Here is a 27,647-nt window from a genome sequence, read left to right on the forward strand (position 1 = left end):
ATAGTTTGACTGCCAGTTAACTGTGTGGTTTCTAAATCCTAATATTTACCAGGCGAGGTAAGCTAGCAGTAGTTTGGACTTTGGAGCCAGCCGGGTCCTCGATGATCTGTCTCTGCCATCGCCGGCTGGCCGCGTGCGCGCCGATGCAGGGCACCTCTGCGCAGCGCACCCACGTCGCTGTCTCTTACTGTAGCTAGCTTCGTCTCCCTCGTCTGCCTGCTGTGAGGAGCTGGGAGCTACAGTGGCCGGATCGATGGAGCCGTTGACTCGTGTGAACCGACGAACCGGGCAAGAAAAGAGCAGAGCAGAGCAGAGCACCGTTGATGTTGATCCGTCCATCCATCAGCAAGCGAGCGAGCGAGCGTCAGGCTGCAGGGGGTAGATAGCTCGGCGCCACGACAAGGACAACCATGACGCCAATGCAGATGCACGTCTCTGTCTCTCAGCGTCTCAGTGGGTAGGGAGGTCATGCTGAAGGTCGCTGCACAGCACAGCACAGGCAGGCAGGGCAGGCACACGGGAGGTCGGGAGGACGAGGACTCTCCTTCCTTTTTTTTTTTTTGAGGGGTGACGAGGACTCTCCTTCCTGGGCGCAAGGAGGAGGTAAAGTGGCCATACTGTGAGTGTGGGTGGCGGGCCCACTGGGCCAGCCGGACATGTTAGGCCAATGTGCGCCGGGTCCATGCACCGTGCATCCTGCCACAGACAGCAGCAGCCGCCTGCAGCTACAGCCTAGAGCTCCCAGAAACGAACAAGAGCAGTGCAGTGCAGCGAAACAAAAACACATTTCCTGCATGTGAACGGATGGAGCAACTAACACGAGATGTGAACGACGGACAAATTCAAACATGCGTTTTCATTGAGACAAGCAGTCTCCAAACGACGGACAAATTCAAAAGTAAGACAGGGAAAGAGAGTATGCAACCTCGGTGGCTCCAAGCTTGGAAAAGCTCCAAAATTTGCTCCTCTTTTTTTTCCCCCATGCTCAGACGATGTGCATCCATCAGTGTGAAACGAATGTTTCCTGGAGTCTCTGATAGTGATAGGTGATCCGAGAGCTCGTCTTCTAGAATCGTACCATTAGTAAACGTTGACTACCACTGAGCGTCTGTGCCCTGCCATGGTCTTTCACCATTTTTATTGTTCCGCTCTTTCCTCTGGGTGCGTGCCTACTTCAAACGATCAAATTGTACGCGATTTTGCATTATAAATAGATAGGAAAATAGATATCCGAGATATTTGTATTAAATAGATGGGAAAATAGATATCCGAGATATCTGTATTAAATAGATAGGAAAATAGATATTCGAGATATCCGTATCTGTTTCAATATTGATCCTATCCATTTCCATCTTAGAAGATGTAAGGAATCAAAAGGTGAATATCTGAGATATCCAAATCCATTTCTATTCGTATCCGATTTATTTTCATCCTCTTATAAATAGAGGGCCTGTCTCTCGCTGGATGCCACCACCAACAGGGCCAAACAGGCAACACACCACACCCAAGCAGCCTCTCTTCCAGTAGTAGCAATACCTCTTCGCCGCAGCCCACAGAGTTGATGAGGCGTTCCAGCAATACCTCTGCGCCGCTCGCGGCTGTTGTCCTGCTCCTCTTCCTCTTCCTGATGGTCTGCTTCTTCCACCGCGCGGCAGCGGCACGGCTCCTGCCCGCTGCCGTTGCTCCTCTTGTTCACCAAGGTGTGTGCGCTCCGGCCGCCTCCACTCTCGGCAAGCATGCATACGCTGAACCTCTCTGCTGCTCGATCCTACCTGCAGCTTAGCGTTGCTCTAATGTTTTCTGAACTCTTTGGCATGCAGGGAATGGCGCCAAGGTTGCTGCTGTAGATAATGGCCTAGTAGTGCTTCAGGATGGTGCCGCGGTCACTGGGGGTGATGAGCTCTCATCAGTCTCCGAGGCGAGAGCAGAAGAGATGACGATGATGGGAGCAGAGGTGGCGGAGGAACCGGCGACCGAGTGCGAGGAGGGGAACGACGACTGCCTGCAGCGGCGGCTCCTCCGCGACGCGCACCTCGACTACATCTACACGCAGCACAAGGGCAGCAAGCCATGAGCTAGGGAGACGACGACCTGCACGCATGTTGCCGGGCGAAGAGCACATGCCGGTCGGGACAGTCGACGTACGGAGGCCGCTAGCTATAGCTTGATTAATTCAGTCGCTTAACAACAGTGACCAGCAACTAGGAATATAATTCCTGAATCTACATATGCATGTGTGGACGTCTGTCTGCACATCTCCATGTCTACATGGTAGATTCTATTTCTTTAATTAGCGTCGAGCAGAGTATGCTGCTGCATGCCCTGCATGAAACTGTCAAAGATGACTGCCTATATGCTAGTTTGGCTTGATGAAGTTGTGGACAAAATTTGGAATTGTGTTTCTTTTTTACTTGTTCGATCTAGCTGTGTAATTTGTCTAGCTGTGTACCTATGAAGCTGCGCCCCCCGTCCGGAATTACTCTCGTTCTCCAAAAAAAAAAATACAGTGTGTGTCCAATAAGGCTTGCTCCAAGGGCACACCGTATAACGCCCCCCACCCTACGTAGGGGGGCTTTGGGGGGAGCGAGCGCTCCAACGGCTTCCCCACAGCTCCCCCTATATACGGGGGGAGTTGAAATTCCCCCCACGTATAAGGTGAGTTCTAACTCCCCCTATATATCTAATCACACCGTTTCTTCGCGATATTAATCCCGTTTGAGCCCCGTAACATGATGATAATGCGTATTATGACAGTACAAATATTGTATAATTTTTTTAATTAAAAAACATTAAGTAAATAGTTAGTTAATGAGTGATAGTATATAGGGGGAATAGATATGGGGGGGAAGGGTTGGAGAGAAGGAGTTATAGGGAGAGGAATCTTTTGGAGGGAGATAGTAAAATATAGTAAGTAGTACGTCTAGGGGGAGTTGGGTGGGGGAAATGGTTGGAGGTCCAGCGAATGATTCAAGGACTCTCGTTCTCCAGCCAAAAAAAAAAGAAGCACACCAACACGTGCCTGAAAAGTCAAACACAAAATGGATGGTATATGATACAAGGATATATGCTCATGCAAAATTCGGGGTTAAAAAGATTTGTGCAAGGGCACACACACCAAAATTTATTTTTATAGCATCGATAGCACTATCTATTCTTAGTTTCATCACACCACTTACCACTATAGTTAATCAAAGTTTCTTACTTTTGCTCTCTCTCATACATATTTGTTTATATTCCCACATAATACTCATATAGATATTCTAACACAGCAGCCACATTCATTCATGAATTTCTGACAATCATCTCTTAAGATTACTAGCTCGTATGAGAGTGCGCGTTGAAAGGCACTAGTCTTTTTTTTAAAAAAAAATTGTGAGAACTTTTAGGATTTGCTTTTCTTTTCTATCACCTCATCTTACTATTACTAATTGGAGGCTCCTTTGGAGCCTCCACGTCAAGCCACTTAGGATCCTAGATGGATACTCAGGAAAAATAGAGAAATCCTATAAATTCTCACAAAACTCAAAAACATCCAGCCATCAATCCAACAACTCTAATTATAATAACCATCAGATCTGTTATATTTCTTAATAAATTACCCACCTTTGTCATTATGAAAATAGACTAAAGTAAACCCCTAAACATGTATCTAAATTACCCACCTCTGCCATTATAAAAAAATATCTAAAGTAACCCCCTAATCTTTGTCTAAATTACCCACTTATGCTATTATAAAAATAATACAAATATCCCTCTAAATTTGCATATAAATTATCCAATTATATCATTATTTTACAAGTTAAATTACTCATAAATCTGAATCTAAATTATACAATTATAATATTATATTAATGTGCACCAATATAAAATTTTAAAATTACTATTTCTATCATTATTATTATATTATTTATATAAAAATACTACTCACAATATATGTCACCATATATTGATGTATGATGAAAGAGATAAGAATATCAATTCACAAACAAATAGTTCAACCAAACATATATTGAATACATATGGATGTGCACAAAATGAATTTATTGTAACTAAATAATGATAAATATATATTTTAGTGTATGTTTTAGAATATTTAATAGATGAAAGGGCGTGAGATAGATAATTATAATTATTAATCTCATTTTTATATTAATTCTAATTAGCCCGTGCGGGAGCACGGGTTGATAGACTAGTAATGATCAACATGAACGCTCCTTTATCTATTATCTTATTATTTGGCAAACAAATGGAGCCTTCACGTTCGCTCTCAAGGTCTAGAAATTCCCACATTAATTGGAGAAAAATAAAAAAAATAAAAATTACCCACCAGTGCCATTATAATAAAAATTGGCCTAAAATACCCCTGTGCCTAATTAAAAATCACCTACCAATGCCATTATGAAAAATTAAATATAAAATGTCATTTAGCTATGTATCAGTTATAAATATATACTATTAATAACAACTAATGTTAACAACAATCAATCAAAATAAAACGAAAATAAGAATAATTATATTCATAATATTATTAAAGCTCAACAAATAAAATTGTTATTATAGGTAGATCATATTTGAATTGTTTTAGCCAACAATAAGATATAATTTACGCTAATGAACATGGTGATATATGGTAAAAAATAGTATAATCTTTAAGTGATAATACAATCATATGAAATTTTTTGAATTTTCAATACTAGCCGCGCAAATGCGCGGGCTATACGCCTAGTTAGTAATAGTCAGACAGTGCTCAGGGGTGAAGTACATGAAGAGATTGCCAAACCCATTCACTCTCTAATCAGTATTGTGTATACTTGATCATTGCAATCCAAACAAATATTCTACTTATAGAACAATCAAGTAATATATATTTAGGATATGATTGAGCATGTGGTTAACTCCTAACCTTGGGGCTTTCCAGATGACGAAAGGAAAGAATCTAGACGTAGCTGCAACTTGACGAGTTCGTAATTGGATCACCAACCGTGTGCAAGGGATATAGTAGCTGCTAGGATATCTATGTCTTCTCCGTCTTTTTGGTTGAACGGGATACAAATATACATGCATGTTCGTGGCAAAGGATTGGTCGTTAAGTGTGAATGGAGAGGAAACCGGAAAGCTATGATCATCCATGGGCATGGCGCGAAACTCAAAAGTCTGGGTGTGATCAGCTTGCGCGGGGTAGGTCTAGCCGTCTGGGTCAGGAAAATATCCTCAACCTTTTTTGATAGCACACGTCATGGTCACAAGATCGTGCCATCGATCTTCACGCGTGCAGTACTGGAGCTATATTTTTTTGATGACGAACCGATCGATCGAGCTTGCAGCTAGCTTAAGTTAGGATCTCGATGTGAAAGGAATGATACCAACAACCACGCACACACTAGATGAAAATGACATGGCAATTAGCAGCATGAGCACGTTTAAGATGAGGTGATCGACGGATCGATGAGGTAGCTAGTAGCCGATGGATCGCAGCCTCGATCTCGCTCAATTATTGGTCAATCGATCCCCACTACCAGCGGCGAGCAATTAGCTATAGTCGATCGCTAGCCGCCGTACAATATACGTGCTCCTTTATGTTTCTGAGACGCCTTAGCTTTCTCTGATTTACTACTAGTTTACCTACGAAGTGACATCGCACGATCGTCTAGTTGGTAATCTGCTTCCACGTAGCTTATTTATGTCTCGTTTTGATGCAACTAGTGCTAATAGGGTAAAAGCGCTAAACCTTACTACTACCCTCTCCGAATGGATCTTACTGTTACTAATTGGAGGCTCTATTGAAGTTTTCACGTGAAACCACCTAAGATCCTAAGTGGACACTCTAAAAAAAATAGAGAAATCATTCATCTTGTCATTCATGAAAATAGAGAAGTGGACACATGAAGTCCTAGAAATTCTCACAAAAATCAGAAACATCTTGCCATTCATCTGACTAATATAATTATAATAGTCATTGGATCTGTTATCTTTTCTAATAAATTACCCACCTCTGTCATTATAAAAATAGACTAAAACAACCCCTAAACATATATCCAAATTACCCACCTCTGCCATTATAGAAAAAAAAAATCTAAAGTAACCCCCTAATATTCGTGTAAATTACCCAACTATGCCACTAAAATAAAAATGCAAAACGCCCTCTAAATTTGTATATAAAGTATCCAATTATGTTGTTAAAAATTAAAGTAACCCCAAAATCTGAATCTAAATTATATAATTATAATAAAATATTAAAGTATATAATAAAATTTTAAATTACTATTTTTATCATTATTATATTATTATGTATATAAAAATACTACCCATGATAAATGTCACTGTGTATTCATGTAGAATGAAAGAAATAAGAATACTAAATCATAAATAAATAGTTTAGTTATATATATATATATATATATATATATATATATATATATATATATATATATATATATATCAAACACACATGGAGAGGTGTGGTGCAAAATGAAATCTATCTATTATCTTATTATTTGGCCAATAAACAGAGCCTTTAAGTTTGCTCTCAAGTACTAGAAATTCCCACGTTAATCAGAAAAAATAGAAAAATAAAATTACCCACCGCTGCTATTATGATAAAATTAGCCTAAAATACCCCCATGCCTTATTAAATATCACCCACCAATGTCATTATGAAAAATTAAATATTGTAAGGATAACCGGGGTGTCCGACCCTAGAGTGGGAGGCGGTGAATAGGGTCGCTAATTGGCTTTCTAACTTAGGACTCAAACTACTTGCATAAGATAAACCTAACACGTCCTACACATGCTAATTATTACTAAGGTTTATCTATGCTACTCTCTACTTACCCCAAAAGACTTGCAACATATAGCCAATCATAATCAAACTAACTAGGAAAGTGAAGGCACGCAAAATAGAGTAAATGCGGAAACGTAAGACGGTAAGTAAAGTGGTAAGGGCAAGAGGGATGCAAACTCCCGAGTAGACACGGTCATGTAACGTGGTTCGGCTCAAACGCCTACGTCCACGGGACACCGAGGCTCTTCCGATCACCGTCTTGCAGTAGGCCACCAAGGCGCACCGGCAAGCAAAGGCAAGTGCCCACAAGACACCGAGTCTCGTGCACCGCCACCGTCTCTCTCGGTCACCCGGCCGAAATCCACTACGGAGCTTCTGCACCAAGTAGGGGGTCTCTTCTTCCCCCGTACAAAGTGTGGGCACCGCTCCACACCAAGTCGGAGGGTCGTCGACGGGAATGCTTTGCTTGCCTCGGAAAGACTTCTCTTAAGCTAGCTCTCTCAAGAATTAAGCCTATACAAGTGCACAAAGCACTCTCTCAAAACTTCTCACAAGCTAGATATAGCACTAAGCACTTCTAGGATGGTTCGTGATGGATCTTTGCTTGGGCAGCACTTTCTTCAGCTCTTGAGGCTTCCAACCATATGTGACAACCGGCCATGGGGGTATATATAGGCAGCACAAGCAAATATAGCCGTTGGAGAAAAGCTACCTGAAAGGTACCTAATGCCGGTTAATCCGACGCTCCCCCAATAGCCATCGTCGGTTCAACCGGTGAATGTAATCTGTCCGACTGAAAAACTTGCCGTTACTTGTACGGGCAATTAACTGATGTAGCGTCGGTTCAACCGGTGAACGTAGTTGTCCTCTGATCAACTGAAAAACCAACTCTCTTGACAACTACACCGACGCAAAACCCTAGTCTCAGCTTCTGGGTTTATTGCACCGACGCCTTCACTCCGCTCCTCGTCGGTTCATCTGGTGCACTCTGCTAACTGAGTGTAATTTGCCTCACGTCGGTTTAACTAGTGAGTGCAAATTACCTCTGACTTGGTCCTTTCGACCTGATTTCTTCGGGGTTTTGTATCTTTTCATCCCTTGGACCTATAAGCCTGATAATGATCATCTTAACACATATATTAGTCCAAGTGTTGTGTATGTCATCAATCGCCAAAACATTATATTGAAATATGGCATGAGAGGCCATTTTCGCTACAATCTCCCCCTTTTTGGTGATTGATGACAACACAACCAAAGCAAGCAAGATGAATTGCAAGAATAAAAAATTGGAACCAAATTGAAAAGTTAGAAACTACTTAGCTTGCTCGGATGACATTTCAATGCTCATTTTAAAAGCCACCGGCATTTGATTAGTCCATGGAACGAAATGCTTCCGGCTTGATAGCAATTTTAAAACAATAGCTTTTGGCCAATGTAAGACAATTATGTGGTTTGAACCATATGAGCAATGAAATTTTTTGTATCTTAGTCCATGGGATCATCAAATTGCACTTCTCCCCCATATTGACTAAGTAACTCCCCCTATCACCATGCATCCTTTTGCATTGCATTTTCCATTCCTCCCCCTTGCTAATGGCATCATTTACTCCAAACTATTTGCTTGTCTTTAGGGTACATTTTTCCTCCTTTGTCATCAAACACCTAAAAGCTTCATAACCACTAACAGCAAAGAGCATTAGTAGCAAAATGAATTTACTAGTCATAGTGTTGTACCCACTAAATTTGGTATATCTCCCTTTGTTTGAACAAGCTCCCCCTTTTTCAAAGCTTGTGGCACTTCTCATCTTAACACCAATTGTGATGCCAATTGTGACTTGTAGGGGTAGTGTTCAAAAGAAATTTGAACTCATGGAGATAGATCTAGGTGACTACAACAAATAGCACTTGTAAAGCATATTAGTCACACAAACATAAGTTATAGAGTTAGCTCCCCCTAAATGTGTGCATTAGTGTTTGAATCACTTTAAACAAATGTATGCACTTGTAATTCACATAATGGGGATTTAACTTCATAACTTGCTAATTAAGGCATCATAAGCAAGCAATTGATATCAAAAGCATTTTTTACCACAAATATGAGAGATACCAAATTGCAAGATATGCTATGAAAGACTTATGCCATGAGAGAATCAATTAAGCCCATGTAGGTTACAACAAGATATGAATAAAGCATGGAAACCTACCATGTGAAATTTCTAGGAATGCATATCAAATGAAAGATACCAATAGTAAAGATAAGATCATGCAATCCTAGAGAGGCATTGAGCTACAATGATGCATGAAGGATATCAAATGAAATTGAGATCATCCTTTTACCTTGCTCATTACCTCATATGTAGGGGAGGGGAATTTGGGTCACTAATCTTTAATCCACAACTTGGTTTTAATTCAACTTTGCATGATGCATCCCTACTCATGCATCCCAAACCTTGCCAAGCCTCCAAATTCCCCGTGGTGCTTGTTTGGCGCCTAAGTTTTAGGGATCCAAACCTTCTGAGAGCCATCCATGGTATGAATAATATCCTTGGGCACCCAAATAGGCCGGTTCCATCCATATGTTCTCCACCCCATGACATGAGCTACCACCTTGCCATTCTTCTTCTTTATAAGTATGTAGTGGTTGCTCTTTTGCTTGTTCTTGTGGGTGGGCTTGGTGTACGTGTATGACGCCTTCAAGTTTGGAGATGTATTTTTCTTGATCTCCTTAGCCTTCTTGTGTCCCTTCTTGCTCTTGTTCAAGTTCTTGGGCTTGCCATTTTCTTTTCCCTTTGCTTTACCCTCTTTCTCCTTGCATTTGTAGGACTTGTAGCCTTCTTTGCAACACGTGAAGCAAGTCACGATTTCTCCCTTCTTAAGCTTCTTCACGCCCGCGGAGGTGTTATCTTGAGAAGGTTGGGCTTGCTCTTGAGTGTACTTTCCTTTGAGCCGCCTCAAGTCCGTATATAGCCTTTCTACCTCTTGCTTGAGCTCATCATTCTCCTTGGAAATGAGATCATCACATGTTTCTACAACCACATCCTCATTGCAAGGGGTTAGATCACAAGAGGTAGACGCATCTACCTTGACAATGGGAATAGCACAAGAAATATTACAAGAAAATGATTTATCCGATGATGATTCACTTTTAGATTCAAGACTCTTATATTTCATTTTAAGCTCTTCATGCTCATTGTCTAATAAATTGTATTTGTTTAGCAAGTTCTCATATCTTGAGACAAATGAGGCATGAAGTTTTTCTTTAGTCTTGAGAGTTTTGATTTCTTTATTTTGTTTAGTGAGATGTTCTTGTTGATTATGGAGAAGTATCATCATCTCACTAATTTCATCAGTTTCAACATCGGATTCATCATTGGAGGAGAAGTCATTACTTACATCATTATTACCTTGTACCATGAGACACATGAGGGGTGGTGATGATCTCCGAGGGCGATGGGTGGTGGAGCTCTTGGAATTTTTCTTGTGACTTGAGCTTTCACTATTTTTCTTGGGCTTGTAGATGGCGGAGAGAGCTTGAGATCTTGATTTGTTCTTTTTCTTCGCCATCTTTTCCATCCCAACCGCACTCCCTCTAATGAGAGTTTTGTACCCAATATCATAGAGCTCATGTACATGCTCGGTAATCTTGCGGTGATGGTATAGCACGGCCCTTGGATATTCTTCATCGCTTGAACTTGATTCATCATCACTTTCATCCTCTTCTTCTTCTTCACTTGAGCTTGATGAGTCTTGTCGCCTTGGTTGATATTTGCATGAATGCTTGGCGGCAAGACTTTTGCGGCTTGAAGAAGAGGTGGACTCTTGCTCCTTCTTTGTCATTCCCATACTATACTCATGAGCAATGATTTGATTGATGACTTGGCTGGGTGTAAGCTGGACCAAGTCTTCCTTTTGCAAGAGTGTGTTGATGATGTCGTAGTCGGGCTTGCGAAGGCTTCGGAGAATCTTGCGGTTGATTTCTTCATCTTTAAGTTGATTGAGACCTAAGGCATTGATTTCATTGACAAGAGTATTTAATCGTGAATACATATCATGAGCATTTTCATTTGAAAGTTGCTTAAAGCTACTAAGCTCCTCACCGAGAATATGATATTTTTGATTGGCAACATTCTTTGTGCCCTCATGATTCTCGACAATTTGCTTCCATAGCTTATTGAGCATTTTCATTAACAAAAACACGATTAAAAACACTATCACATAACGAGGACAATAGAATTGATTTAGCAATGGCATCATATTGTCTCTCGGCCTTAGCCTCATTTTTCTTGTCTAATTCGGTGACACGCCAAACATCAAGCCCACGGGCTTGGAGATGTGCTTGCATAAGCACTTTCCATCGAGGAAAACCCGTGCCATCGAAAAAAGGAACCCTATCGGTACTCATCCCTTCCCCGGACATGATACTCACTCGACGGTGAAGTCGACGTGTCTCCTACGAGCTTTCTCACAAATTTACCAATGGAATTGGCTAATCCTCGTAAGAGGTGTGAGACCAAGCTCTGATACCAATTGTAAGGATCACCGGGGTGTCCGACCCTAGAGGGAGAGGGGGTGAATAGGGTCGCTAATTCGCTTTCTAACCTAGGGCTCAAACTACTTGCATAAGATAAACCTAACACGTCCTACACATGCTAGTTATTACCAAGGTTTATCTATGCTACTCTCTACTTACTCCAAAAGACTTGCAACCTATAGCCATTCCTAATAAAACTAACTAGGAAAGTGAAGGCACACAAGATAGAGTAAATGCGGAAACGTAATACGGTAAGTAAAGTGGTAAGGGCAAGAGGGATGCAAACTCCCGAGTAGACACGGTTATGTAACGTGGTTCGGCTCAAACGCCTACGTCCACGGGACACCGAGGCTCTTCCGATCACCGTCTTGCACTAGGCCACCAAGGCGCACCGGCAAGCAAAGGCAAGTGCCCACAAGACACCAAGTCTCGTGCACCGCCACCGTCTCTCTCGGTCACCCGGCCAAAATCCACTACGGAGCTTCTCCACCAAGGAGGGGGTCTCCTCTTCCCCCGTACAAAGTGTCGGCACCGCTCCACACCAAGTCGGAGGGTCGTCGACGGGAATGCTTTGGTTGCCTCGGCAAGACTTCTCTTAAGCTAGCTCTCTCAAGAACTAAGCCTATACAAGTGCACAAAGCTCTCTCTCAAAGCTTCTCACAAGCTAGATATAGCACTAAACACTTCTAGGATGGTTGGTGATAGATCTTTGCTTGGGCAGCACTTTCTTCAGCTCTTAAGGCTTCCAACCATATGTGACAACCATCCATGGGGGTGTATATAGTCAGCACAACCAAATATAGCCGTTGGAGAAAAGCTGCCTAAAAAGTACCTAACGCCGGTTAATCCGACGCTCCCCCTATAGCCATCGTCGGTTCAACCAGTGAATGTAATCTGCCCGACTGAAAAACTAGCCATTACTTGTACGGGCAATTAACCGATGTAGCATCGGTTCAACCGGTGAACGTAGTTGTCCTCTGATCAACTGAAAAACCAACTCTCTGGACAACTACACCAACGCTTGTCTTCAGGCATCGTTGGTTCAACCGACGCCTTCACTCTGCTCTTCGTCGGTTCATTCGGTGCACTCTGCTAACTGAGTCTTCTCTGAGCCCATTGCACCGGTGAGTGTAATTTGCCTCACGTCGGTTGAACCGGTGAGTGCAAATTACCTCTGACTTGGTCCTTTCGACCTGATTTCTTTGGCGTTTTGTATCTTTTCATCCCTTGGACCTATAAGTCTGATAATGATCATCTTAACACATATATTAGTCCAAGTGTTGTGTGTGTCATCAATCGCCAAAACATTATATTGAAATATGACATGAGAGGCCATTTTCGCTACAAATATAAAATACCATTTAGTTATGTATCGGTTACAAACATATATTATTAATAAAAACTAAAACTAACAACAATCAATCAAAATAAAATGAAAATAAGAATAATTATATGCATAATATTATTAAAGCTCAACAAATCAAATTGTTATTGTAGGTAGATCATATTTGAATTGTTTTAACCAACAATAAGACATAATTTACGATAATAAACAAGGTGATGTATGGTAAAAAATAGTATAATCTTTAAGTAAGGATATAACGACATGCAAATTTTTGAATTTTCAATACTAGCCACGCAAATGCACGGGCTATACATCTAGTTGCAACTATATTATGATAAATATATATTTTATAGTATATGTTAGAATATTCAATAGATGAGAGTGCACGAGATAATTAATTGTATGATTTATTTTTAAAATAATTCTAATTAGTCCACGCGGGAGCACGGATTGATACGTTAGTATGCTAATAATAGAGTAGACTAAACTTTAGCTAAGATTTAAAAGTATGTAAGTGTTAATATATGCTGAAGTTTAGCATTCAACTATGATCCGTCAAAACAGACCCTGACCCTTAGCGTGTGTTCTGATGCATCATGCATGGCATTCTGACATGGGCACCCACACGATCTCTTCCTCGGATCATTGGTGAGCTTTAAAATTTATTACTCCCTCCCTTCTAAATTATAAGTCATTTCAAAAATTTTGGGGAGTCGACATTTTTCAAATTTGACCAAACCTATAAAACAATATAATAACATTTATGTGACCAATTAAGTATCATTTGATTCTTTGTTAGTTATATTTTTATAGTATACCTATTTGATGTCATAAATCTTTGTGTTTCTCTCTATAATTTTGTTCAAACTTTAAAGTAGTTTGACTCTCCAAAATTCTTGAAATGACTTATAATTTAGAACTGAGGGAGTACATGGTTAATTTGAACACAGCATTGTTTCGTCCTCCGGGATTAGTTTGGGCACGTCGGCGTATATGCATGGCCATCGTATCCCTTCCAGCTTAGCAATCTGATTTCATCGTACGTCTCCCATGGCCGGATCGGATCTCGGATGCACACGCACGCTGCACGCATCACCACCCACGACCACCAGTTTGGATAAGGAACGTACGCCGATCTATCTATCCCGAATTCATACATGCGGCCTCGCCGCACGCCATTGTAGACTAGACGATTGTCGATGGCCTGAGTGCAACAGTGACATACGCGCGGCGCATGCCGACCGAGCCGACATCCACGCATGCGAATACGATGCATGCGTACCTAAGTTGGCCACCAACTCCAGCTCGCTTGTTAGCTAACCAGGCAGCAATATTTTTCTCTTACACTAAATTAGTTAGATTCAGGTCAGCGGTATTTATTTTTCATAACAAATTAGCGTCAACTACCAACCACACAAACAGCCGAACAGAAATGCTGAGCTGGTAGGGGAGAAGCCACGTTCATCTTACCTGGTGCACGTGCACCAGTGCACCAGGGTTCAAGTGGAAAAATCTAAAGCTACTCAATAGAGCATTACTTGATAATTTTAGAGTTGCTATAGATATGAAGAAGTGCACCAGGATAGTCTTGTATCTAGCTTCACCTCTGTGAGCTGGTGCCCAACATCACATCAGTAGCGGAGGAGATAGAATCGCTAGCTATTCCTCACACTCGCGCTTCAATGGCTGAGTTGAACGCTAGAGCTAGCTAGCTAGCCAGCGATACTGTTTCTAGAACGAGTTGAATTAATCTGATGATGGTGGCGTCATCCACCCACATATAAGCGGGCCGCCGGATCGGAGAAGAATTGGCCCGCCTGATGGACTTGGTCCCCTTTTCCACCAAAAGCCGAGAAACAAGAAGATGATGAGATCTCGCCGTCGGGAGGCGCTGCCGCCGCTCCGCCGCTCCAGTTGACCGTCGCACGCGCGAGCACTGCGCACGATCTATCCGCCAAGCTACAGGCCAGCTCGATCGTGTGCGAGCAGCGCCTGTGGGTGGATCGGAGCTGACCTGAAAGCTACAGAGGCCGGCCGGATCCAGCTAGCTAGCCGTTGACTCGTACGAGCAGCGCGCGGAACGACAAGACGAAGCGATGACAGTGAGCGAAAAGACCGGCCGGCCGGCAGGCCAAGCGAGCGCACCGTCCGTCGATCACGCGCCGCGCCAGCTCGTACAATACAGTGAGACCACCACCACCACCAGCAGCAGCAGGCGGGCAGGCAGGCGGGCAGGCGAGCGCACTGACGTCCAAGGTGGCTATCTCGATCGGGGACGACGACAACGACGAGCACGTACGACATGAACGGACGGAAGGCGCACACCATGCGAATGCTGATGCAGCAGTAGTCATGCACGCAACTCCATTCCTATTCTGCGCGGGTGAGCACCTCAGCACCGCCGATCGATGGGTCGCGCCGAGCAGTGAGCAAACACGAGAGGAGAGGAGACTGGAACGAGCGAGAAAGCAGCGTCAGGACACTACAGCATGGCTAGCTGCTACTAGTGCCCAGGCCCAGCTGAGTGGACACTGTCAAAACAAAGACTTTGCTTGCTATACATTACATACGTGGGGTGTGCTGTGCATGTGGGGGTGGGGCCCGATATATGGTGGGCCCGCCGGCCACAAGGACATGCTGGTCAATGGTCCATGGGTCCCATGCCACGTGCGCGCACCAGAACACGGTGTCAACACTGAAACGGATTCAGCTCAGCATTGCAGTTCTGAATCTGCTCCGATCCACGGCGCCTACCTTCCTCTCTTGGAAAAAATCCGGACAAGGGATGTGGAAACAAACTCAAATGGGAACCCATTACTGAGATTGAGTTACATACACCAACTAAAACTGGCGCACAGGGTCGCTGTGACGTGGCAGTGGGTACTAACCAATTCAACCAAAAAGTTAAACTGATAAGAAGAGGTGGACAATTCACTTATATTTCAACACCTATTTCTAGTTTCTGCTATTTTGCCATATGTACATATTTATGGGTAATACATATATGTGACAGTAACTTTTTTTAATAAGGTTTTGGCCTACATATAAAATCAGGGTCGACGCGGTGGTCCAACTTGCTGTTGCAAAAAAAAATCCAGGTTTCCCGGTGGAAAAGAAGCAAAGGAAACTGGAAAAGAGAGAGCGCTCCTGCGCAGCTTGAGTCAGTGCCTCAACGTTCGGAAAAGGTCCGGAATTTGAGAAAATTCCTTATTTGCCATCAAAATTTAGAGGGCTTCTCTATTTGCCATTGTGAAAGTTTTCTTTCCCTATTTGCCATTGAGCCAAAATTAGTTTTCCTTCCTGCCATTCCAGTCCATCTGTTAGGCTAACGGTGTTAGAGAGCACATGAAAGGACCAATTTACCCTAGGCCCTATGCCCGCCTCACTGCTGACGGCTGACGGCTGACGCCCGCCGCTCCTCCTGCGCCGGCCGCTCCTCCGCGCGCACCATCCTCAACCACCATGCGTCGCTCCCTGCTCCCGTCGCCGCTGTTTCCGCCACGCCGTGCCACCGCCTAGAGCAGCTGCAGGCCGAGCACGACGGCACCCACGGTGAGGAGGGACACGACGCACAACAAGGAACGACGAGTAGCTGCGGCGGCCAAATCCGGCCGCGGCGGAGCTCGAGTAGGCCGCGCGCGGATCTCACCGGCCTCCCCTCGCCCCGCGTGGCCCGGGAGGTGGGAGGGCACCAGGGCCAGTGGCGGATGAGGATTAGGGACGGAGAGGAAGGGAGGGAGAGGATGGATGCGGTGGTGGAGGGAGCAGGGAGGTGGCCACGCTCGCCGCCGGCGGAGAGAGTAAGGAGGGGCGGCACGGCGGGGCGGCTCGCCGGCGGCGGCAGGAGGAGGGGGGAAGAGGGCGGCGCGGATCGAGGCCGGCGGAGCTCGAGGCCCGCGCGCCACGCCTCCGCCTCGCCGCTACTCCCGCGTGCAAGCGAGGGAGGGGGCCGTGCCTGTCGTCGACAGAGGGAGCAGGGAGGGGCGGCGCGGTGGCTCGCCGGCGGCGGCAGGAGGAGGAGGAAGGAGGAGGATGGTGCGGATCGAGGCCGACGGAGCTCAAGGCCCACACGCCGCGCCTCCACCGCGCCGCTGCTCCCGCGTGCCGGCAAGGGAGGGGGGCCACGCCCGCTGCCGGCGGAGGAAGCAGCGAGATGGTGGCTCGGCTCGCTGGCGGGGGCAGCGAAGCGCCGCTCGGCCCTAGCCCAAGGGTAAAATGGTCTTTTCATGTGCTCTCTAACACCGTTAGCCTAACAGATGGACTGGAATGGCAAAAAGGGAAACCAAGTTTGGCTCAATGGCAAATAGGGAAAGAAAACTTTCGAGGTGGCAAATAGGGAAGCACTCTAAATTTTGATGGCAAATAAGGAATTTTCTCCCGGAATTTCCTGCTTTTGCAAGCTCCTCCGATCCGCCTCAAATGTGATGCATCCATCTATGGACTATGGGACGGCAGCTTGCGTGTTTACGTAAGCGTTCTGGAATATTTAGTGGTTGAAGAGTTTGGTTCTCTTCTAGAATCAAAGTATTTGCATTGGATCCAAGTACTAATGAATGAAAGTGCTAAACTTTAGCACTAATATCCAAACGAAAGAAGGGCTAAATTTTAGCTAAGACTAAAAACTTTAGTACGTAAATGTATATGAATGCTAATAAGTGCTAACATTTAGCACTCAACTTTAACTCCTCCAAACAGCATCTAAGGCACCATTAGCAAACATTGAGAACCTCCTAGTGTGTCCTCCCTTCAATTCGTCTTTCGCCATTTTTGCCGACTGTTTGATCCTCCCATATCTTTTCTCTGAGTTGCTACAAAATTAAAAGCAAAGGATATTCTTTGCGTTTTCAAGTTGTACAGCACCACAGCAGGTAGTACGCCTCAGTTCCATGCGTATCCAGATTACCCACCACCACTACCATAGACTACTCACACACTAATAACTCCTGCGCAACTGTTGACAATGAACAATGTTTTAGGCGATTGCGGAAATAGCAACCTACCCAACCTTGTTAAAATTCACAGCCTTTATTCTGAACCTAACTTAAAGGAAGGAAGTTATTTGGCCACTTTCCAAATTCTTGTAAAAATGCTTACTATAGTTCTTTCTGTGGGAAATGGTGGGTATGGAAGGTGTTTATCCCTAGGCCCTAGTTTGTTTGGCATTGCCAAACGGGTGGTGGAAGGTTGGAACCACATCCATCCCGCCAAATCTCAACGTCTGCGTGACAATAAACGTGTTGCCGCCGACTCGAGTGCGCGTAGCGACCATGCCCTGTGCGTGCGTGCTCTCGGCGTCCCTGCAGCGCGTTGCGATCTGCAACAAGTTGCCCCTCAGCCTCTCCTCGCTCGCAGCTTCTTCCCCATTATAAATACAACCCAAAGGCCAAAGCCAGCAGCAGCCAACCAGCCCTCAGCCCCTCATCAACTAGCTCTATTCAAGCAGTACTACCAGTACAGCTTCTCCTCTGGCCTTTCGACAACGCAGCAAACCTCCACTGTTCAAGGTAGCCAGAGGATGATGAGGCGTTGCGGCGGTCTCTCTTCGCCGCTCGCGGCCGTGTCCCTGCTCCTCCTCCTCATCTGCTTCTTCCACCGCGCGGCGGCGGCTCGCCCCCTGCCGGCTGCTGCTGCTGTTCCTCTTCAGGTTCACCAAGGTGCGTGCGTGTTTCACTGATGGTGCCATGCAGCATGCACATAAGTAACCTGTTTGCTGACCGGTCATGCCTGCCTGCTCTCGATCTAATGTTTCTGAACCTTCTGCAGAGGATGTAGCCAAGGTTGCTGCAGATGGCGAGCCGGTGCTTCAGAAAGGCGCCGCGGGTAGTGGCGATGAGCTCTCTGCTGAGGTGATGATGGGATCAGAGGAGGAGGCGGCGGAGGAGCCGGCGTGCGAGGAGGGGAACGACGACTGCATGCAGCGGCGGCTGCTCCGCGACGCGCACCTCGACTACATCTACACCCAGCACAAGGGCAAGCCATGAGCTAGCGAGGATCCCCATCTTCTCTGGCGTACGTTGGGAGTGTGCGGGGGACAAAGTCGTACACGCTGCAAAGTTGACACTGCTGGGAATCTCATCTCTAGTATATCTACCTTCTGCTACCTACTGCTTACAATTTCTCTGCCACTGATCAACCAGTATCCGGGGATCCATGTAGGATTAATATATGTGTGTGACTGTCATCACCTCGTTTGTACATCGTCTCTCTTGGCCATGTATAATACATGCATCGTAACCACCATTTTCTTCAAGTTTTTGCTTGCTTTGTATCCCTGCAGTATATATGAGGTTGTGAAGCTGATGAGTCTGTTCATACGTGCCAGACTGCCATGCCATGCGAGTGGTTCTCTAACTAATGTTGGTATAGTGTCTTGATAGCTGTCCTAGTTTAAGTTATGAACAAACTAACTCACGGCCATGATTTTCTTGTTCTCGATTAAATTAAATATAAGGGTACTATATAGGAGTATACTAACTATAACACAGTTGCATTTGTTTTGTGGTGTGTGCGCCTGAATGTCTGTCTCCCTGTCCGCCTCTGGGTCGGCGACCGCTGTCAGATTCTCTGCCGATCTCCTTGCATTGTAAACAGTTTCTCCCTCTCTGCCTGTCCCTCATCATCTTCTTAATCCCAGAAAACAACCATTTTATTATTACTAACCCAAGAAAGCAGGCATCGTGGTTGATCCAGCTACAGTAGCTATGCACAGTCTACAGTACTAAATTATGTGGCTGCATCTGCTCCCCGAGATTCCACATGATGGTCGGAGCGCGCTGGCATGGCTCATAAAAAGTCAACACCGGCCATGGCGCCGTGTGCAGCTACAGCTCATTATTTTCTTATGTCTGAGAGGCTGTGGGCTGCTCCGGCAAAGAGAGACATGCAAAGATGCTCCTCCTCAGACCTCAGATCAGATCAGTCCCCACAAGCCAGCCATGTCAATCATTCACAATTTCTTTTCACACTACACAAGCTACTGGATTGCAAGCTGCATAGTATCAACAAGCTAATGAAAGCTTTTCTTCTCCATCTAGTTTTGTCGGGTACCATAATTAGGGGCATCCTAATCCAGAGACTAAATCGCCATCAAAAACGCAAAACACGAATTGGGCAATCGGGCCCACAGTGCCTACCACCTTGTTAGACCCTACAACCGCGACAAACCAAAGCCTACAGTCTTCCTCCGATCCAAAGGGAAAGAAGAATTACTCGAAGGCTCCAACTCTCTTAAAAACACCCAAAGTCCTCTTCAGGACCCAAAAAGGCCCAATTCGCACTCAGCCCACAGCCCAGCTCTGTGGTACGGCCCATCCGAACCCCCCTCGAACCCGCGGAGCGATCTCCGCCTCGCTCGAGGCCTCCCCACCGAGACCCTCGACAGCGCACCACCTCTCCGCCTCGCTCGAGACCACCCCTCGGCAGACGGAACTAACTATCCATCCACTCACCGGCTCGTCTGACGGAGACATTAAATGCCAACCACTCCGTCGTGGAGTGGGGAGTCAGGCGGTGTCAGGTCACCATGCCGCACGGCAACCGTGACCGGAGTCCCGTCCGCCAACTCCGGTCACTGCTCCGCCATCCCCGGCACTGCAGCGACACTGTGGGAATCTGCGACGCTCTGTGCGGACGTGCCTGGCACTGCTCCCGCCACTGTGCTTCCTACTCCGTGTACCTTCTCTACTGCAGGACCCTCGATTGGCATGGGCGCGACCCTCGGACGCAGTCCGAGCCTTGACCAGGGCAAGAACCCCGCCTGCAGGACCCTCGGCGCTTTGCCACGCCAAGCACGGAGGACGGTACCCTCTACAGAAGACACCACAACGCCCACTGGAGCCGCCAGGACACCGGCGCGATCTCCGTGAGATCAGAACGTCGCCTAGGACAACTGCCACGGCCGGTGCCATACTCTATAGTGCCCCACAGTGTACTCCCTACAGTAGTCATTCACTGCACACCCCCGATTCGGGGAGAAGACGACGACTTCTAACCCCCCCTACATTGACTCCGCCCCTCCTTGTGTCTATAAAAGGAGGAGACGGGCGCCCTCATCTTGATATCTCTCTAGGCACGATCTCATCCGCTCAGACGCTCAACTCATCCCGCAGAACACACACCCGCTCTCCGGAGGACGATATTGGCACTTGCCTCAATCACTTAGCAGAGACTTGGGAGGCTCCCTCCCTCTCTCGCCTTGCTTGTACCCCCTACTACAGGCACTTCGGTGCAAGATAGTACAGTACAGTACACTCACACATTCTTGCTGGACGTACGGCCCCGCGGCCGGAACCAGGATAAATTCGTGTGTTACTGTGTTGCCTCTTGCATCAACCATCTAGAGTTAGGAACCACGCAGCAGCATCACTAGCTGGTGCCGGACCGCCGGATCTGGACACCGACAAGTTTTTTTTTATGTTTCACAAAGAAAGATGCCGTGGTATCTGTGAAAGCCCTCTAGTAGCTATATTAGTAGTCAAAGTGATAGTAGTGTATATGAAAGTGAAACACCATGCATGTGCCAGCACTTACCAAGCAAGGTTGCCAGCTGAGTGTGCATGTTCCATTTCCAGATGGTCCACTCTTGCTTCAGTACTGGCCTACTACTCTGCTACTGATAAAGGGGAGTAGTAGTAGTGCGAGTGCGATCACTTGTTTACTTGAAATCCTAGCCTGAAATGCATGCATGCGCCTGGTTTGTGCAGGCCGAGTGGCCAATGCCCAATAGTGCCCACCCCATTATCTGATCAACAAGCCAAGCACACAGTGCTGCAGCCTGCAGTAGTGATCTCATCAGCCCCCTGTACTGCTGCTGGTAGCTGTTTCTGCTGGTGGTACTTTTTTTTTTTGAAGCATTCTGCTGGTGGTACTAAACTAGGGGTGTTTAGAAACAGGGACTTCAAAAAAGTCCTAGGGACTTTTTAGTATTTGGAAGTATTAAATAAATATTAATTATAAAACTAACTGCAGAATCTTGGGGCTAAACTGCGAGACGAATCTAATGAGGTATCTTAATCTATGATTAGCGAATGGTTACTGTAGCATCACTGTAGCAAATTATGAATTAATTAGGCTCATTAGATTCGTCTCGCGAAAAAGCACTCAGCTGTCAAAAAAACATTTATAAACAGATTTTATTTAATAATATAAAATAGTAAGATTCCTTTTGATGTGATAGGGACTTTTGAAAAAAAGTCCTGGAGCCAAATAGGCCCAGTGTAGTGCGCAGGGTTGGGGGTTTTATTGGTTAAAGCAGCATGCCATTGCACTAGATGGATGTTGCATATGCTATAGACAAGCCGGGCACTTTGCTGTAGTTGCTTCTTTTCCGGCAGGCCGTGAGTGTGAACAGCAAAGAGGCCGGCCACTTGCAAAGTTGCCATTGGTGTGGGCACCTTTTGCCCGGCCGCACACTCATCTGGCTAGACTAGTATCATACTATCCGATCCCTCCCGGCCGGCCTTAGGGCAACTCCAACCGAACTCTCAAATTTGAGCTTCCTATTCTTCTATATGAGGATCTCTCATCCAGATTTCAGCCCTCTACTTTGCTTTGTTCTCCAACCGAACTCTCATATGTCTTCTTATACCTCTTTCTTTATTGATATCATGTAACTAACAATCTAAGCATTATTTATACAAACATTCATTACTACTGATAATGATTTTCTTAATAACTATATTTCGTACTAACAATTATTGAGCGGGCTTATTTGTAACCATTAAGTATTTATAATCATTAATTTTCGATCGATGATTGACAGACTAAAACTTTGACGGACCAAATCGGTAAATGGTGAAAATTGACCGACTAAATTGGTCAATTGACCGACTAAATTGGTCGACCAACTAAATCGGTCAATTGACCGGCTAAATTGGTCGACCAACTAAATCGGTCAATTGACCGGCTAAATTGGTCGACCAACTAAATCGGTCAATGCACCGCCGTCAAATTCACCAATCGTCGAGCCAAACCAATCCAATTCCTTGCACCACCGGCATCGTAGCAACCTCAACGATCGATTTGAGCCCCTCCCAAGTTGAATCCAACACCGGAGCTATGAAATCGGACTACCGGAGCTATGAAATCAGGAAAGGCGGGACACCGTCGCCCCCCTCCCCCCCTGCCGGCACGGATTTGCGCCCCTGGCTCCATAGCCACCGGATCCACAGGTAGCTCCGTCTCCTAGACTCCATAGCCACCGGTGATGAGAAATCAACGTACCTAGCGCGAGAAAAGCTCCATAGAAGGCGCGGGGAAAGCTCCGTGGAGGCGCGGGAGGGCCGTTAGTTGCGGCTGTCGCCGGATGAGAGCTCGAAAGAGGAGCTCCTACAAGTGAGAGTCGGAGGGGGAAAATGAGGTCGCCTCATCCATCAGAGTCGGGATGAGAGACCGGTTGGAGACTGTTTTTTGCGTTTCAACTCTTAAAAATGAGGTAGGGGTCCAGAAAAGAGCTCGGTTGGAGTTGCCCTAACTGCACACGGGCAGTAGGTCGTGCTCACTGACACTGACACTGACACTGTGGGTGCTTGCAGATGATACCTGTCTGTGCAGGGGAAGAAGCACGTAGTAGTACTGTTGATTTGGTCGGCCGGCCTGTGTGCTTAGATAGGATAGAGTAGCTAGCTAGGGTGTTAGGATAAACCGATAAACATGCACGATGGTCGTGCCAAATAGTGGTCGGCATGTGTTGTGCTGTACATCCAAATGTTACACACCACATGCACATAGCTAGTGACACCCTGCCGCAAAGTACATGATGCATGGCATATATGGCCGGAATTAACGGAGACGTGGGGTAGATTAGATCGTAGGTGGGTCATCTGGTTTTCAATTTTTCATCCATCAGTGGCTTCAGAGCCCGGGATTCAGAAGTTTAGGCTTTTCAGCGTTGCAAGCTTTCAAGGCTTTGTATGTACAGTAGCTAGGTGGGACGACGCGGTTTGTCTATTCTTTCAATGTGTTGACCGTGACAGTGATGATCAAACGAAAGCGTAGTGGCATAAAAAATAAAATACAAGTAATCCAGCAAAGTGGCAGGTGTGACGGTGTTCATCAGAACACCGGGCTCCGACCTAGCTGCACCTCGGCTCGGTAGGTGTCAGCCGGTGGTGAGGTAGCTCCTCCTAACGTGGCAGGTGACTAGTGAGAAACAGAGTAAGCATGACGACTGATCCATGGCACCACCGAGGAATGCGAGCATCAGCATTTTTGCAGTGTGCAGCCTGTTCTGCACTCCTATGCTATGCATACAGGCATGCAGAATCAGGATTGCTGGAACGGGTGGTTTGCAACTGGGAACAAGCTTTGATCCTCTGCAAGTGCGAGTACTCGTTGTGCATGTACAACCTTATTTTATTAATATAAACACTCCTTTTTCTGGCAAAAAGAATGAAAAAACTTGCAACTCGAAACAAGCTTTGACACTCAGGTCCGTACCATTCGCTAGAGTGCACTAGTATCTTTGGGCCGGATCTATAGCCTGGCTGGTTGGGTTGGTTAGCCCATTACTGGGCTGGGGGTATGAAGGAAGGCCTACTTCAAAAATTTATCCTGGGCTTATCGGACTCGGTTGATTCCTCTTGAAAATTTGAGGCCAATCGGAGAGGCTCTCCGATCGGATGTCTCGTGCGCGTCTCGGATTCGTAATGCTTGCCGGGTCAAACTAAAGTTCCCGATTCGGAAACCACATGCCCAACTCATAAACACACGTCTCCGGCCCGAATGCACTAATCCTCCTCGCCTCCTCCCTCTGGTTAACGCCGACCTTTCCAAGAAACCATTAACCAGCAGCCAACGGCTTTGACATCCACTCTGTTCGGCATCCCCCCATAGGCTCCGGCTGTCCGGCCACCATGGCCAGCGACGAGATCATGGAACGCTCCTTGGCCGCCGCCATCGAGAGCAGCGTGGCCGCCACCGCCGGCACCCTAATCTGGTTGATCCCGATCCCGCCCCAAAACCAGCACCACTCGTTCCAAGAACAGGAACCAGCTGCACGGCTTTTCCCTGACCATGACGACGATGGGCAGCACAACGCCGGCGACGACGTCGTGGCCAGCCTGCTCGACGAGATTAGCCCCCGTGAGTCCGACCTCGACGAGCGGATCCTCGAGTGCCCGGTGACGCAGCGCCTGGTGCTCTTGGCCCTGGCGAGCTTGCAGCAGGAGGTCGTTGTCGACGCGCAAATCAGTAGCCTGCTCCTCGAAGCAGCAGAAGCGTACCGCGACGGCGGGTTCGGCGCCGTCCCCGCGGACGCCGCTGCGGTGGCCAGCCTGGGGAAGCAAACGTTTCGCACTGCCGCCGGTGCCGGAGGAGACGGCGGCGGCAGCGTCACATGTACCTGCTGCAGCGTATGCTTGGAGGACTTTGAGGACGGCGACGAGATCAGCGTGATGCCATGCTCCGGCGGGCACGGGTTCCACACGAACTGCATCGCCGAGTGGCTGGGGCGCTACAGCAACATGTGCCCTCTCTGCCGCCACGCGCTGCCCACAGGCGGCTCGTAGCCATATATAGCTGCTGGTTAGTAGATGCATGCGGATGATGGCATCAGGAATTGAATTTGTTTGCGTGTTTATTCACCAAGGAATATGTGATTCATGCAATGCAGTTTTTGTATGTAGCAAGGTCGTCGTATATATAGCTGCAGTGAGTTCAGTTTTTTTTTTTTGGTATGTGCAGTGAGTTCAGTTTATTCTATGGCATCTGGAAATTCTTACTATTAGTTGTGTCAGCGAGACGGGCAGTAGAAGCTCCAGCGTCACTCGGCTTGCGGATAGATATAGCTGGAGGCCTAGCTTAGCCTGAATTTGCTAGCCTCTGATCGATCTGAGGATTAATTGTACATATATAAACATGTGACGGACCTGAGGATCAATAAAAGTGTGCAGTGGGTGATCCCTATTCCTCCAAATCCATTGCATTGGCATGACTTATCTATTTCAGGAATCAAGATTGCATTGGTACGAGTTTTTTTTTTTTTTGAAACAAGCATTGGTACGAGTCGTTTGTATTGATGTGCATATATGTAGGGCGCCTTCTTGTTGTTTTCAACTTTGGGTCGCTTACCACAAGCTTATTAGTGGTTTTGTAATTTTGTATGTGCTACTAGGGTTCTTTCATAGTTACGTCATTGTAATTCTTTTTCTCTGAATGAAAATTAAAACATGCGCATGCACGGTCTCGGAAAAAAATATATGTAGGGCTTCAGGTAAAGATTGGTTAGAAACATGAGATCTCTTTATATTTGCAACCAAAATTTGACTCTTGAAAGAGAATCAACATGTAATATATATAAAACAAGTTGCATGTGTACTGAAAAGCGTTATAGAATGACAGCTAATCGTAGCTGTTGGTTTCTCTCTCCTTATTAACTCTGTGTTGTAGAATGCCTGAAATTAGATTAGGTGCCTGCCTTGTGCCTTGTTCTCTATATAACAACATCCCAGCACCCAGATCCAAAAGGATGAATAAGCAGAGCTTCTTCTCCACATCACTTGGTCCCCATGGCGCTTGTCAAGAATATGTTACTAGCACCTCTCCTTGCCATCCTCTTCTCTGCTGCTGCCGTGTATTCCTACATGGACAATCGTCCTGCAAGCTCCCATCCACATGCCAGCGAATCTTCTAGTTCTAGGTATCAAACCTTTATTGTGCCGTGTCTTTCCTGCCGAGCACCCGCACCGACTCCGGCGAGCCACGCCTCCTCCGCTCCTACACGAGCGTGTTCAATGGCTTCGCCGCCAGGCTCACTGACACCGAGCTCGAGGCGTTGGCCAAGAAGCCGGAACGCGCACGTTATTACCAAGTGGAACACTTACACTGGCACCAGCTGGGAGGGAGGCGCCTCAGGTGCCGGAGGAGGGAGGCTGGGAGGTGCAAAGATTTCTCTCGCCGTGGATGGTGATTATTGTAAGTTGATCCGCTTCGTAGCAAAAAAATAAAAAAATAAAGCAGTCAATCTGCATTGATTTTTTTTTTGTACTAGTGCTTTGATTCGAGTTAAATTCCCATGAGAAATTTCCCATATCTAATTTACTTGGAAAGTGGAAACTCCTCTTATTATGTTTATACTCCGAACTCCGGTGACTTTTTCTGAACTTGTAAGCAATTTGGGTTTCTACAAAAATCCAAAGAGGAATTTCAAAGAGGATTCCCTTCTCTGAAACAGTAAAAGAAGACTCTGACCTAGTTGGCAAAAGGGTCAGCAACAAGGAAGGGGCTGACAGTTGGGTTTTGTTTGGAGCCTGCCAAGACTCCCTTCCTTGTTAGTGTGAGAGCTGGAGTATGTTTATTGCGATACATGTCCAGCTGTTTGTGTGGGAACTGTAACAGGCGAACAGCTGCACTGTAGGTTGCCTGGAAACTGAGGAGGGTTCGGATTGACTTCATGGGCCTTTGGCGGCCCATTCCTAAACTCGAGCGGGCCGTAAGTACGTGACGGCCCATTACATTAATTATTCTTAACGCGCGATTAAACGTGAAATTATCTCTCGCGCACCGACTCCCATTGCACATGTGTCTTCGGACACCGACTCAATTAAAACCAGTGCACGTATATAAAATCAATTAAAACCACCTCCTCCGCGCATCACGGTCCATCCTAGTCCTAGTCTCCTACACCACCATGCTTGTGCGGTTGGGCAGCCATGGAGGCATGGAGCACGCCCTGCCCATGGGCATGGCCACCGACAGGAGCTTGGGCGTGGCGGCACACGTCGCCGCCGCCGCCGCCTGGTCTGGCTGCAGCGCCAGTTGCACGAGGCGACGGACCTCTTCGACCAAGGGAGTGACGACGGCGACCTCGTCGAGCAGATCACTCACCGCCAGGTCCTTGAGGCCATGACGCTGCATCTCCTGGCACAGGCGCTGGGGCTCGATATCGAAACTATTATAGCCTGTCTGCAAGCAGCGCACGACGGCGGCGGCCGCGGGTTCGGTGCGGTCCCCGCGTCCGCCGCGGCCGTGGCCAGCCTGGAGAAGCAGGCGTT

At 46.4% G+C, this 27,647-nt stretch overlaps 3 protein-coding genes across 4 annotated transcripts; all 3 read left to right on the forward strand.

The window, feature by feature from the left end:
* Positions 1 to 1,450: 1,450 nt before the first annotated feature.
* Positions 1,451 to 2,410, forward strand: LOC120663571 (phytosulfokines 5-like). 2 transcript variants are annotated; one of them, XM_039942436.1, is made up of 2 exons: positions 1,451 to 1,730; positions 1,821 to 2,410. In XM_039942436.1, the coding sequence occupies exons 1-2, from the start codon at positions 1,562 to 1,564 to the stop codon at positions 2,072 to 2,074; spliced, it is 423 nt and encodes a 140-aa protein (XP_039798370.1). In that variant the 5' UTR covers positions 1,451 to 1,561; the 3' UTR covers positions 2,075 to 2,410. The 2 variants fall into 2 exon arrangements, with proteins under 2 accessions (XP_039798370.1, XP_039798371.1); XM_039942437.1 differs by having other exon boundaries at positions 1,458 to 1,700.
* Positions 2,411 to 18,034: 15,624 nt separating this feature from the next.
* Positions 18,035 to 18,952, forward strand: LOC120663575 (phytosulfokines 5-like). The gene is made up of 2 exons (XM_039942438.1): positions 18,035 to 18,311; positions 18,421 to 18,952. The coding sequence occupies exons 1-2, from the start codon at positions 18,173 to 18,175 to the stop codon at positions 18,636 to 18,638; spliced, it is 357 nt and encodes a 118-aa protein (XP_039798372.1). The 5' UTR covers positions 18,035 to 18,172; the 3' UTR covers positions 18,639 to 18,952.
* A 5,557-nt stretch (positions 18,953 to 24,509) lies between these two features.
* LOC120666833 (RING-H2 finger protein ATL74-like) lies at positions 24,510 to 25,163 on the forward strand. Its single transcript, XM_039946810.1, has one exon. It carries the CDS (start codon positions 24,510 to 24,512, stop codon positions 25,161 to 25,163), a length of 654 nt encoding a protein of 217 aa, XP_039802744.1.
* Positions 25,164 to 27,647: the final 2,484 nt, after the last annotated feature.

The sequence above is a fragment of the Panicum virgatum genome, chromosome 3N, assembly GCF_016808335.1.
Source record: "Panicum virgatum strain AP13 chromosome 3N, P.virgatum_v5, whole genome shotgun sequence".
Lineage (NCBI taxonomy): Eukaryota > Viridiplantae > Streptophyta > Magnoliopsida > Poales > Poaceae > Panicum > Panicum virgatum.

Coding starts and splice junctions, on each gene's coding strand:
- LOC120663571 (XM_039942436.1), top strand. CDS start 1,562: ATGAGGCGTTCCAGCAATACCTCTGCGCCGCTCGCGGCTGTTGTCCTG. Junction 1,731..1,820: donor TCCGGCCGCCTCCACTCTCG/GCAAGCATGCAT, acceptor TTTGGCATGCAG/GGAATGGCGCCAAGGTTGCT.
- LOC120663575 (XM_039942438.1), top strand. CDS start 18,173: ATGATGAGGCGTTGCGGCGGTCTCTCTTCGCCGCTCGCGGCCGTGTCC. Junction 18,312..18,420: donor TCCTCTTCAGGTTCACCAAG/GTGCGTGCGTGT, acceptor AACCTTCTGCAG/AGGATGTAGCCAAGGTTGCT.
- LOC120666833 (XM_039946810.1), top strand. CDS start 24,510: ATGGCCAGCGACGAGATCATGGAACGCTCCTTGGCCGCCGCCATCGAG.